At 36.6% G+C, this 12,240-nt stretch overlaps 1 protein-coding gene across 1 annotated transcript; it reads left to right on the top strand.

Moving 5' to 3' along the window:
- The first annotated feature begins 5,189 nt into the window (after positions 1 to 5,189).
- Positions 5,190 to 9,481, top strand: LOC114649522 (uncharacterized). Its single transcript, XM_051924762.1, has 5 exons — positions 5,190 to 5,617; positions 6,508 to 6,655; positions 6,980 to 7,194; positions 8,164 to 8,323; positions 9,321 to 9,481. Exons 2-5 carry the CDS (start codon positions 6,580 to 6,582, stop codon positions 9,479 to 9,481), a joined length of 612 nt encoding a protein of 203 aa, XP_051780722.1. The 5' UTR covers positions 5,190 to 5,617; positions 6,508 to 6,579.
- Positions 9,482 to 12,240: the final 2,759 nt, after the last annotated feature.

The raw sequence follows: 12,240 nt of genomic DNA, 5'->3' as shown, positions 1-12,240 counted from the left end.
CGTTATCAATAAACAACAGAACTTACACCCTGATGCAGTTTTTAATCATTGCCAGAGATTTTAATCAAGCAAATCTTAAGGATTTTATCAGTATGTACATTGTAAAACCAGTGAGGAAAACAACTTAGACCACGTCTATACAAACATAAAAGATGCCTGTAAGGTAAAATGCCCAGTGGGGGCTGGGCGGTCTCATGGCCTTGGGACCCCTGCAGATTTTGTTTTTTTTCTTTTCTCCGGACCATCTGAAAGTTTTTTTTTTTTGTTTATTCTGCGCTCCCGGCCATCTGATCTTCCTTTACTGTATTCTTCGTTACTTAGTATTGCCTAATTATATAAACTTTTCTTTCTTCATCTTGTAAAGCAGTTTGATCTACATTATATGTATGAAATTGTACTATATAAATAAATGTTGTTGTTGATGTTATTGTTAAGTTTCTAGGAGTCACCATCTCAGAGGACCTGTCCTGGGCTAACAACACGTTGACTGTAGTAGGTAAAGCACAACAACGACTTTATTTTCTGAGGAAGCTAAGGAGAGCTAATCTCCCCCAGAAGCTGCTGGTCCATTTCTATAGAGGCATTATATATACTGCAGGGAGCATCCCCCAACAGCAGCTGACTCAGGAACAGATCCAGCCACAACATGGCAAAGTCGTATAGCAGTCACATTCTTTTTTTTGACTCCGTAACATCTATCTGTATTCCGGCAAGCTCAGTTCGTGCTTCTATGGGAGGGGCAAATGGATCCGCCTACATTTCATTATGTATAGTAATTGACAGTTCAATCTCTTTCCGCGAGAGCTTAAGTTAACGTGAGTGTATCACGCTTATGTTTTGAGTTCGCGCTCAAATTTGCGCGCCACAACGAGCAGTTTGAAAACATTTACAAAGAGAACGGAATTGTTCTGGGAGGAAGTGAGTCAAAAATTCATTTTTAAAAGTTATGAGAAGTTCAGCAGCTTTTTATATATGTGTCGCCATCATAGCAGGTTAAAGTGAAATGTAATGAATTATATTAGCATCTCACTGTAATAATTTTTAGTATTTGTACATATTAGGCCACGATGTTAAATTCCTATGCAGTTTATTTTAGCCTCCACCAAATAAGGGTTAGTTGGCGCTGTGTTCAAAATTATTTTTTAAACGTTTTGTGTTGGACGTGGGCTTATTTCAGATACGCTATAGAAAAAAAAGTGGTCTAAGGTCTAACCTTTTTGTGTTTCATTGTAAGTGGCTTTGCAACCGCTGGAGAGGGTTGCGTTGGTGAATCGTGAAAGCAGGGGCAATGTCAGAGGACCGCCGAATCGAGCGCGACCTGCCGTCAGAGCGGGGAAAAGAGGGTTGGGTGCATGTTCGCCCAGCGAATACGGGGAAATGTGGTTTAGGCGACCCGCCGGTCACGAAACACTTTTAATTGAACGGACTTACGCCTGTGGTAGTTTGTTTTGCTTTAGAAACTTTTTCAGTGTCGGTTTATTTTATGGAAGCTTATACAATTTAGTCTTTTCTTAGTTCTTCGCTTTAATAAAGTGCCAATAGGATTCAGGTTGCACTCCTAATTTGTACAAAAATTACATGATAAACATATATAAAGGATTTGTTAAATGTAGATACAAAAAGTACTAACATTGATGTGTTGTTATTTTAAATATTTTAGTAGAATCCTGATGGGGATATATACTTTAGCAACATTTCACAAGCATAATCTGTACATTACATGTATTTTCTCTGTCCTTTAAAAGTGAATGGTTGTGAATATTCAAATTAGAATGGTAAATATATATTCACGTATATGGTAGCTTGGCTTCTGCTAAATAATAAAAAAAATCTTTGTAAATTAATTAGTGTCTTTTTTGTCATATTACAATTTAAGCAATATAGGTTACAATTTAAGTGAGGGTGGCATGGCAGCAGTGCTGCCTTGCAGTAAGGAGACCGCAGGGTTCACATCCCAGGTCTTCCCGGCGTGGAGTTTGCATGTTCTCCCCATGTCTACGTGGGTTTCCACTGGGTGCTCCGGTTTCTTCCCACGGTTCAAAGACATGCAGATTAGGTGGATAAAATAAATTGACCCTAGTGTGTGCTTTGTATGTTTGTTCACCCTGTGATGCACTGGCACCCTATCCAGGGTTTCTTCCTGCCTTGCACCCTATACTAGCTGGGATAGGCTCCAGCAACCCCCACAACACTACTCAGGTTGTTAGAAAATGACTGACTGACAATGTAAGTGATATGGAGGCATTTACCTGTCAGTGATGATTTCATTTATTATTTTTCTTTTGGTGACTTTTGTCTAATCTTGGTACACATTTAAAAAGCTGTTAATTAAATGTGTTTGTAGGTCTGTTTTATTTAAGCAAGGAATATCTGCAGTAGTTACCTGTTGCATTACTGCTGATAGGTAGTAGCTATTTTTGTCTGTCAGTCATTTTCTAACTCACTTAATGCAAACCAGGGTTGCATGAGCTGCCGGATCCTATTCCAGTTAGCATTGGGCCAAAGGCAGGAACAAATCCAGGACAGGGCACCAGGGCCATTTTTGTTTTAATGTCTACAGTAAAAATAACAGCATTTAATGTTTGTATTTTTTTTTTGGTATAAATTAAAATGTGGAATTTCAGTGCAGATCTGGAGACATCACTTGAAAGATTTTTATTTTTTATCAAAATGACAGTAAAAATCATATTTTGTTTTTAAGACATGTATATTTTGTAGCATGCTATTCAGTGGGATTGGTGTGCAGCCCCAGCTTAAATTTAACAAAAAAATACTGTTGCTGGTTTATATTTGAATTAAATACTGTAAGCTTGTTGTTTAGCTAGATCAAACATTATTTACATATTTGCTTACCAGTAGGCAGTGTGTACACAAAGTTACACACACAATATTTTACAGTAACATGTTAAACCATACTTATATTTCTTTCTGTGTATATTTTTGACCTGCACTTCGTGCATGGTGATAATCAGCAGTGAGAAATGGCTGACTCTGTGGTATCGGGTTCAACCCTCAGACGAAGAGCATGCAGAGATGTTGATAGGAGACTTCAGCAAATGAGGGAGAACTGCAGATTTAACTTTGCATTCGGAATTAGGAATGGGGAAAGGATGGAGGAAGGTGATCTTAGAAATGAGGAGAGAGTGGAGCAAAATGACTTTGAAAATGGAAGTGAAGTGGAGAATGAGGATGTTGGGAATGAGGGCATTTATATAGACTACACAGCAGACATGTTTGTGTGTCCTCAGTCAGCAGACTTTTCTGAGGATGAGTCTGATTTGGATCTGCATTCTGATGAGAATTTAGAAGAGCCATGTAGCCTCAGTGACAGTATTTGTAACTGGGCTTTAACCTTTGGAATATCTCTTGTTGCTCTAACAGCACTTTTAGGGTTGTTGAGACTTTATCATCCTGAACTCCCAAAAGATGCAAGAACTCTCCTCAATACTAAGAGTGGGTATTCTATTCAGAATAAGGTTGGTGGCCATTATTACTATTTTGGTATCCTTGCTTCAATCAGTAAAATTCTTTCAGATACCATAAGCTCAGTCACAGAAGGCTTTACCTTGAAGTTGCAGATCAATGTGGATGGGTTGCCCTTATTTAAAAGCACTAGCATTCAGCTTTGGCCTATTTTGGGACTTCTCCTCAACCTTCCTATGAAAATGCCTGTTGTTATTGGACTGTTTTGTGGACCAAACAAACCAAAGTCATCTGAGGAGTTTATGAAAGATTTTGTTACCGAGTTAAGGGAATTAGAAAATGGTTTTTCTTTTAATGGCAAACTGCTCTTTCTGAAGGTAGATTCTGTTGTGTGTGACACACCTGCCAGGGCTTTTTTAAAGAACACAAAAGCACATAATGGATATCATGGATACGACAAATGTGCACAGCGAGGGCAGTATGTCAACAACAGGATGACTTTTCCTTTAACTGAATACACACTCAGAACAGATTAATCTTTTTCACAAAAACTTGATGAAGAACATCATCTATTTGGCTTGCATGCTTTTCAAGGAACAAGCATTGGCATAGTATCACAGTTTCCAGTTGATTACATGCATTTGGTTTGTTTGAGGGTTGTCAGGAAATTGTTAAATATTTGGCTCAGAGGTCCTCTAAATTTTCGATTACCTGCAAACATTATTACTAGATTATCTGACCGTTTAAATGACTTGCGACCTTGTATACCAGTGGAATTTGCCCGGAAACCCCGGACACTGAGAGAAATTGACCGCTGGAAAGCAACAGAATTTAGACTGCTTCTACTTTACACAGGCCCTGTTGTTCTGTGTTCATTCCTGGATAACAGGATGTATAACAACTTCATGCTGTTGTTCTCTGCCATCTCAATTTTAGTCAGTCCAGTGCTTTCTTCATTCTACTGTCAGTATGCTCAAACATTGCTTCAAACGTTTGTGAACCATTTTGGTGAAATTTATGGCAAAGATCAGCTTGTATACAATGTACATTGTTTAGTCCATCTTCCTCTGGATGTACAGCGGAAGACTGCTTTTCATCTTTCCCTTATGAAAACCACCTTCAAAGACTTAAGAAACTTGTGAGAAAGCCTGAACGTCCACTTGCTCAGATTGTCCGAAGACTGTCTGAGCAAACTGCTTGCACATCCACTGGTCTGGTGTCAAAGTCTTTGGAAAAACCCCATTATGTTGGACCAGTTCCAGATGGACTTTTTGTACTTGGACAGTACCGTCAAATGCGTTGTGAACAATGGGTTATTAAAGTTTCAACAACAGATAATGTCTTCATTATAGGCGATGATGTGTGCATGATATACAATATTGTTGAATCCAGTGAACATGTCTATGTTGTGTACAAGGTGTTCTTAAAGAAGTCTGTCTTTTTTACCTACCCATTTAAGTCAGATTTCCTAAATATATATTGCATTTCTCAGATATCCGAAACAATCAAGTATGCAAATGTGTCAGCCATCAGTCAAAAGTGCATAGTTCTGCCCCACAGAGGAGGTTCTGTGGCGATACCTTAACTTCATTCTCAAAAATATTAAATCAGGGTTATTTTATGTAAATAGCATTTTTGATTGTTCTACTTGTTCATTAGTCAGCACAGATGGAATCACGATTACATTTTGTAAGTACGTTGAGCCCTTTTTCACTCTACTGTTGATGCATTTATACGCTTCACATTGTACTTTGTTATATATCATTTTCATTTGTGTATAAACAATTTTTTTCAGTGGCTAATGGATAAACTTGCTGCACATTGCAAACTACCAAACAAAGCTTACCTTTCATCAATAGTCAAAAAAGCATTCTTGTTTTTATTAAAATCAGGGGTGAGGATGTGCTAGGTGGTTTCACCTGCTGTTTGGGTAATGCATTTTGTGTGCAACATGTAAATATTATGTTTATTTTGAACACTGTCTTTTTTTTTTTCTTCTGCAGGATGTTTCTGGTAGTTCAGTTTATAGATGAACAAAAATCTGTGTCTGTTATACCACAGAATTGGTACAGTGATGGCACAACCTTTTGGCCAAATTATACGAGCGATCAAAGACTCAACAAAGCAGCAAGATATGCTGAGGAACCAGGCCCTGACTGGACCAAGCACGATGTTAGAGTACTAAAGTCCTACGGTAATTGAAATGTTCAAGATATGTCCCCAACTTAATCCCTTTCACCAGAGAAATATTGCTGTAAAATATTAGTTTCTTGATGTTCGTTTTTTTTTATAGAAAAGCAACAAACATTTGTCTAAAGCTTTATTTTCATGTTGTAATCATGTGACTTTTCGCTGTCTCCAGGCCTCTTTTCCAACAACCTTCATACTAGTGTTCATGAGAAATCGGGGCCCAATTCACACCTTTCATTAACATGCATCTCTAGTGATTGCATTTATCCAAATTGAAACCCAATCTTACTTTCTCATGTAGGTCTCTTTACAATTTTTCCTTGTTTCACTTTGGTGGTTAAATGCTATCAAACTGTGATGCGATTACAAAAAAAGAAAATATGTGAATGCTAGGTGTAAATGGGGCCTAGGTAGTAGTGATTTAAAAAAAATCACAGAAGTGATAATGTTATATTGCACATTGTTTACATCACCTGACATTAACTTTTTGAAATGCTTTTAGGAGATTACATGTCTGCATGGCAAGGGATGAAGAAGTCTTTGATTTGTCAAACTTCAGAATTGGATACAGATGGTGAGGAGGATATAGGCAGGGTGAAAAGAGCAACTAAACCAATGTAAGTTTGATTCAACTTCGCCTGTGTTTTATTGAATGTATGAAACCTTTGTTTTGAGTAATATATGCACATTCAATCTTCCGTAAACAGCCACTACTATGGTGACACTGACTATGAAAGTGAACATGAAGACTTAGCTAAGAAAACAAAAGTTCCCTTGACAAGATCTTCAAAACCTCAACAGTCAACTGGACCTCGCATGTTATCCCCACATTCTGCACCTCAGGTACCATCACCACCTTTACCTTGTCGCTCACCACCACATTCTTCGCTTCAGGTGCCACCTCCTTACCAGTCACTATTGCTCTCTGAAAATACATCTCAACAAATTTCCAGGAACCTTCCAAAAATGCAAAATACTTCTGAACTCTTCAGGCCTACTTACAGAGTGGGTCGATGTGGAACAGAACCAATACCTTGCACTGGTAAGTTATGATCGGAATATTGATTGTACTTGTTTCACATATTCAACAACCTTTTGAACATATCGGAGCATAAGTCAACAAGTTATTAGATATGTTATGGTATTTGTTGTCATGTTCATTTTGTGCCAGTATATTCCTTAATTTTTAGTGTTTTGGTTTTTAAAATGTCAAATTTTATATGTTCCAAAGGATGTTCTTTTAACGTGTATGAGAGTTGTGTTTGCTCCAAAGTGCAGGAGTAGGATTCATTACATTTTCTAATAAAGAACAAAGTATTCAAATGAATAGTATCCTTTTTATATTTTGTTGGTATTTATTTTTCAGCTGCAGATCTTCATATCCTCACATTGCTTGAACATGTGAAGCACCAGCTGTCACAATTGGCTGTCATGATCAGTTCACTATCTGGGCGGCTAAACATTGAATGCTCACCTGATATGCCTGAGGAGGTCCAGTTTCCTTTACAATCATTGGAGGAAGTGGATGATTTTGAAGCCTGGTTGAAACAACCAACCAATGCTTTGAAGAAAAAGAACATGGTATGGACTGTAAAGCTAGACTTTGTTCTCTTTCTGATTTTGTTTAATTTAAAATATTCACTTGCATTTTGTGTCATAATTTTAAACAATTGCAAATTTTTTTTGTACATAATAGGACGAGATCAAATCTTCACATTATATGCTAATCATAGGCAACATAAGAAACTGTCAAATCAAAGTTACTTCTCAATGGGAAAATATTTTGTTTCTAAATAAACTAGTTTTAAGGTATGACATGACATGGGTAGAATGTCTGAAATAAGTCTGCATTTTCTTTTTTTTCTTTAGTAATTATTTTTCTCAGGGGAGTACTGTGTATTTTGCACACAATGCCCATGTGACTTCTCAGTTATTTGTGCATGGCTGTTGTGCTGGAAGTGGTATGTACTCTTTAGCTTTAAAGTCTGAAAAAAAAAATAATATATATATATATATATATATATATATATATATATATTTAAAATACAAGAACAACAGTTTAACCATTGCTTGCATAAAGCTGTAGTATTTATATAAGTGTCATGACAAATTTGCAGTAATATAGTTGTTTTAGCTGTTAGGTGGGTTATCTGTTACAGGATGTTTAATGTGTAAGGGACTATGTTTAGCAAAATATTTAATAGCTCTACAGTTACAAGAAAACTTTCTTGTACAATAACAAGAGTTGCAAATATAAATAATGTCATTTGAGCTTTCTGAACATTACAATCCATGAATTTTGTGCTTCCTTTGTTATATTCTTATTATTACAAAATTAATGTCTACTGGATTGAATTACAGTTAACATTATGGTTAACATTAACTTTAATTTGGAAAGTGTAACTTTTGAACAATATTTGTCAGAATGCCAATCATCACATCAAAGTCAAAAGACATGTGCTTCAGAGTGACAATTGATGCCATTTCTGCATATATTTTAGTGTTTAAATTCTAAAGCCACTGCCTGTATATTATCTTTTGTCCTCGTAGATTTCTGTACTGGCATCTATTGGAGGACAAGATACCAAACGTGTCACTTGGAATATTCTTTCACATATTTTTGGAGATGATGTTGCAAAAAAGATAAACTGGAAGGGAGTGAATGAAAAACGGGCCTTCAGTCAAATGGCAACCAAAACTCTAATTATGCGTAAGTATCAACAAATCCAATTATATGAAATTAGTCTAATTGTATTAAGATATTACATTTTATGCCTTTGTTGGCTCAGTGGTAGTGCTGCTGCCTTGCAGTAAGGAGACCAGGGTTTGCCTCCTGGGTCCTCTCTGTGTAGAGTTTGCATGTTCTTCCTGTGTCTGCTCTGGTTTCCACCCACTGTCCAAAGGCATACAGGTTCAGGATATTGTAAAATGGCTTTTGTGTGTGTTCACTCTGCGATGGACTGGTGTCCTGTCCAGGGTTTGTTCCTGAATGTGCCCCAAAGCTAGCTGGGAAGGCTCCAGCCCTCCCTCACCCTGGTCTGAATTAAGCAGGTTAGAAAATGACATGACATATTATTTTAAGATAGACCCTAAATATTACAGATTTCTGGAAAATAGCAATTATTAAATAAAATAATTTTCCTGGTCTCTCTCTAACACCTTCTGCTCCTCCTAAAACTCCTGCCACATTCTTAGGAGTACTTGGAGTTTCCTCTATATTAAGAAAGATCATTAGGAGAGGGTTTCTGGTTTTTATGCATTTATTTAAAACAGAGTCATGTATTTAAAATGAGTTAATTGTACTATTTTTATCCACAACCCCAAATAATAATAAGTAAAGAATAAGAGAAAAACTGCAAAATTAATTCAACCTTACAATTGAACTGTTGTGAATTTTTCTATATTAATTATTTTTACACTTGCTCCACAAAAAAAAAATCTTGAAGGTGTGAGTAGGTCAGTCCACAATCTGTACATAGCCTTTATTGATCAGTATTAAAAAAGTTCACTAAAATCAAGCATAAATGATTTCATATCATTAGTAAAAGTTTTGCCTCTCCTGTATTCAAAAAGCTTTGCTGTGTGGTCATTATGCAGTAGTGCAAGTGCCAAGACTTATTTCACCATTTCTATTAGTGGGAAATGCCTTAAAGCAACTGTTTGCCATTTAATGTTTCTGATAATTATTTTTCTGTATTTGCCTGTAGGTGTAGTTCGCCAGAGTCATGTGGCAGCCAAAGCTACAGATGTGGACATTAATAAATTTGTCATTTGGTGGTTCAATTTGGCATCTGACCGTGGTGTTGGTCGCAAGGAGCGCTGCAGGAGAGTGCAGGCAGCAGTGCCTTCTGAATCAGGACTGATGTAAACACAATTTAGTAGTAAAGTTTATTGCTGTTTTACTGTTTTAGGTAGATTTCTTCATTTTTGTACTTGCATCCTACACCTATCTGCAAATGTGCTGATTTTATATTTATATTTTAACCATGTTACTGGATATTTGAACTGTTAAAATACTCAATATATTAATATATTATGTTTGTTTGGAATTGTAGTGTATGTTGACATCTTTTGATCCATGCAACGCATTGAGTTTATATAACATGACAATAAATAAACCAGTTATATACTGAAAGTTGTCATTCAGTTATTTTTCTCTTAACTTTTAATACTAGACACTTAAATTCTATGTAGGAGGGAATATGGACAAGAAAATACTATTTAACTCAACAGGGCATGTAGGTGATATTGCTACAAATTAAGGATGTCATGAGTTGCAGTTTTTTTTTTTTTCTTGTTTTTTTTTTTTCATGCTATGTGTTTGGAAAGTGCCACCAACAAATGTACACTCCCACCAATGCAACTGGAGTTGAAGTAAGCTAGCATCTCTGTAGAACGCTTTTGAGGCCTTGATTAGCCCATTCCTTGATTTCCTAAGGCTGTTCTTATAGACCATGGCATAATTAGGTATAATTAAATATTAGAAGGATGACCCTGTATTACTCATTCATTAAGGCAAGATCATCATTTCATTTCATCTACATTTTTTCAACATTTCAGCAGAGGTTAGCCCTACAGTATTTGCCTTATCCAGATTAGAAGCTCAGGTAATTTTAAGAACTTGGCTCTAAAGGGGCCAGATCTGGCACAGAGTCAGTCTGGGGCTGTAACGGATGTGTGCCAGAAAAGGCCCAGATTTTAACAAAATTATTTGATGCTGGTCCAGTTCTGGCTTAAATCTGGCCCAGGTAAAAAATCCTGATCTGTGCCGGTATTGGGCCGTTGTGCAAAAAGACACTGGACCAGGTCTGTATGCCAGATCTGGTTCTGATGTTCTAGTATATCCGGCCATATCTGAAACTGTGTCCATTTGCTGTCTGGGTCCTGACTAAGTGCATGATGGCCTGGTACAACAGCTGCACCAAGGCTGCTAAAGAAGCCCTGCAGCGGCTCATAAAAACATTAGAGGTCATCACTGGCACTGAACTGCCATCAATCAAACTCTTGTATAAGACTCGCTGTGTGATAAGGGTCAAAGGAACAACACATCCTGGAAATTCTTTCTTTGAGCTCCTACTATCAGGTAGATGCTTTGGATCAATCTGCATACACACAAACAGACTAAAAAAATAGCTTTTTCCCCATCTGCCATAAACTTTGTGAACTCTGAATCTCCTCAGTCTAAGATTATTTTTAATTGAATATGTTAATAAGCTGTATTGGTAATGTGCAATATACTAATATATAATATGCAATTTACTATTCATTAATAGGTGCAATAACAATTTATGCTGCCGCACATTGGACAATAATAATTTGCTCTGGTTACTTGATAACTCAACACTGTTTATGACATATTTGAAAATATTTGACATATTATGTATGGCTATTCTATTTTCACCTTTTTTTTACATGAATTCTGTTTTTAAATCGTTACTTCTATTCTATTTTTTAAATTCACCTTTGGGGTTGTCATGAAATTCATTTTGTTGTATTGCACAATGATACTAAAGTGCTTGAACTTGAATGCATTAATTACCAAAATACATTTGAAAATTGTTCCATGATAAGTGATACTGCATTCACACCATCCCCACCATGAAGTGTGATATTGGCAGCATCCCACCATGAAGTGTGATATTGGCAGCATCCCACCATGAAGTGTGATATTGGCAGCATCCTTCTGTGGAGAAGCTTCTCTGCTGCAGTCCCTGGAAAGTTTGTGAGGATAGAAGATAAAAAAATGAATACAAGGAAATCCTGGAGAAAAATCTGCTGCAGTCTGCATAAGAACTGCGGGGTGGAAGATTTATTTTCTTTTTAGACAAAAAAAAAAAAACCAACATACAGCCAAATAAATACTGGAATGGGCTTTAAAACAACAATTTTAATGTCCAGTATTAATTAATTAAAAAAATATTTTCGTGGATTTACGTAACTATGTTATGCCAACAATTTACACAAAACTGAGTTGTGTAAATTGTAAACTAACACAACCTCAACATTGTTTTATTCTACTGGATTTAATGTACAAAACTAAATGGACTTACATAAAAGATACATCACAGAATTTTGTCCTTACTTAGTAGACAACAATACTAATGAATTATCCATCCATCCATCCATTATCCAACCTGCTATATCCTAACTACAGGGTCACGGAGGTCTGCTGGAGCCAATCCCAGCCAACACAGGGCGCAAGGCAGGGCACCAGCTCACCGCAGAGCACACACACATATACACACACACACACACCAAGCACACATTAGGAACAATTTAGAATCGCCAACGCACTTAACCTGCATGTCTTTGGACTGTGGGAAGTAACCGGAGCACCCGGAGGAAACCTAATGAATTATGTGTAATAAATATTCAAACTATATCAATACATTTCAATTTATTAAGTACTCATTCAATTATTGCTTCATAAGGTAATCGAGTTATATTTTGGTTCATCGCATTTTTCATGCAGTCTTAACATTAATTAAATTGCTGTTTTGGAAACAAAGAAAAAATGATTTTCTGATGTAAACGTATATCAAAAAAAGTCTCATAAATTGGCTTCCACAACCCCACAAAACCCACCGCATTTGGAAAAATCAATTTACTAAAAATCTTTAGCTTGCT

The sequence above is a fragment of the Erpetoichthys calabaricus genome, chromosome 3 (assembly GCF_900747795.2).
Source record: "Erpetoichthys calabaricus chromosome 3, fErpCal1.3, whole genome shotgun sequence".
NCBI classification, from domain to species: domain Eukaryota; kingdom Metazoa; phylum Chordata; class Cladistia; order Polypteriformes; family Polypteridae; genus Erpetoichthys; species Erpetoichthys calabaricus.
Note: the sequence above shows the minus strand (reverse complement) of the source record. Positions and strands in the feature narration are given on the sequence as shown.

Excerpts from the sequence above, each read along its gene's own strand:
- LOC114649522 (XM_051924762.1), top strand. The coding sequence starts at position 6,580 with ATGCAAAATACTTCTGAACTCTTCAGGCCTACTTACAGAGTGGGTCGA. Across the intron at positions 6,656-6,979 it reads AGAACCAATACCTTGCACTG|CTGCAGATCTTCATATCCTC; the intron begins GTAAGTTATGAT and ends TTTATTTTTCAG. Across the intron at positions 7,195-8,163 it reads CTTTGAAGAAAAAGAACATG|ATTTCTGTACTGGCATCTAT; the intron begins GTATGGACTGTA and ends TTGTCCTCGTAG.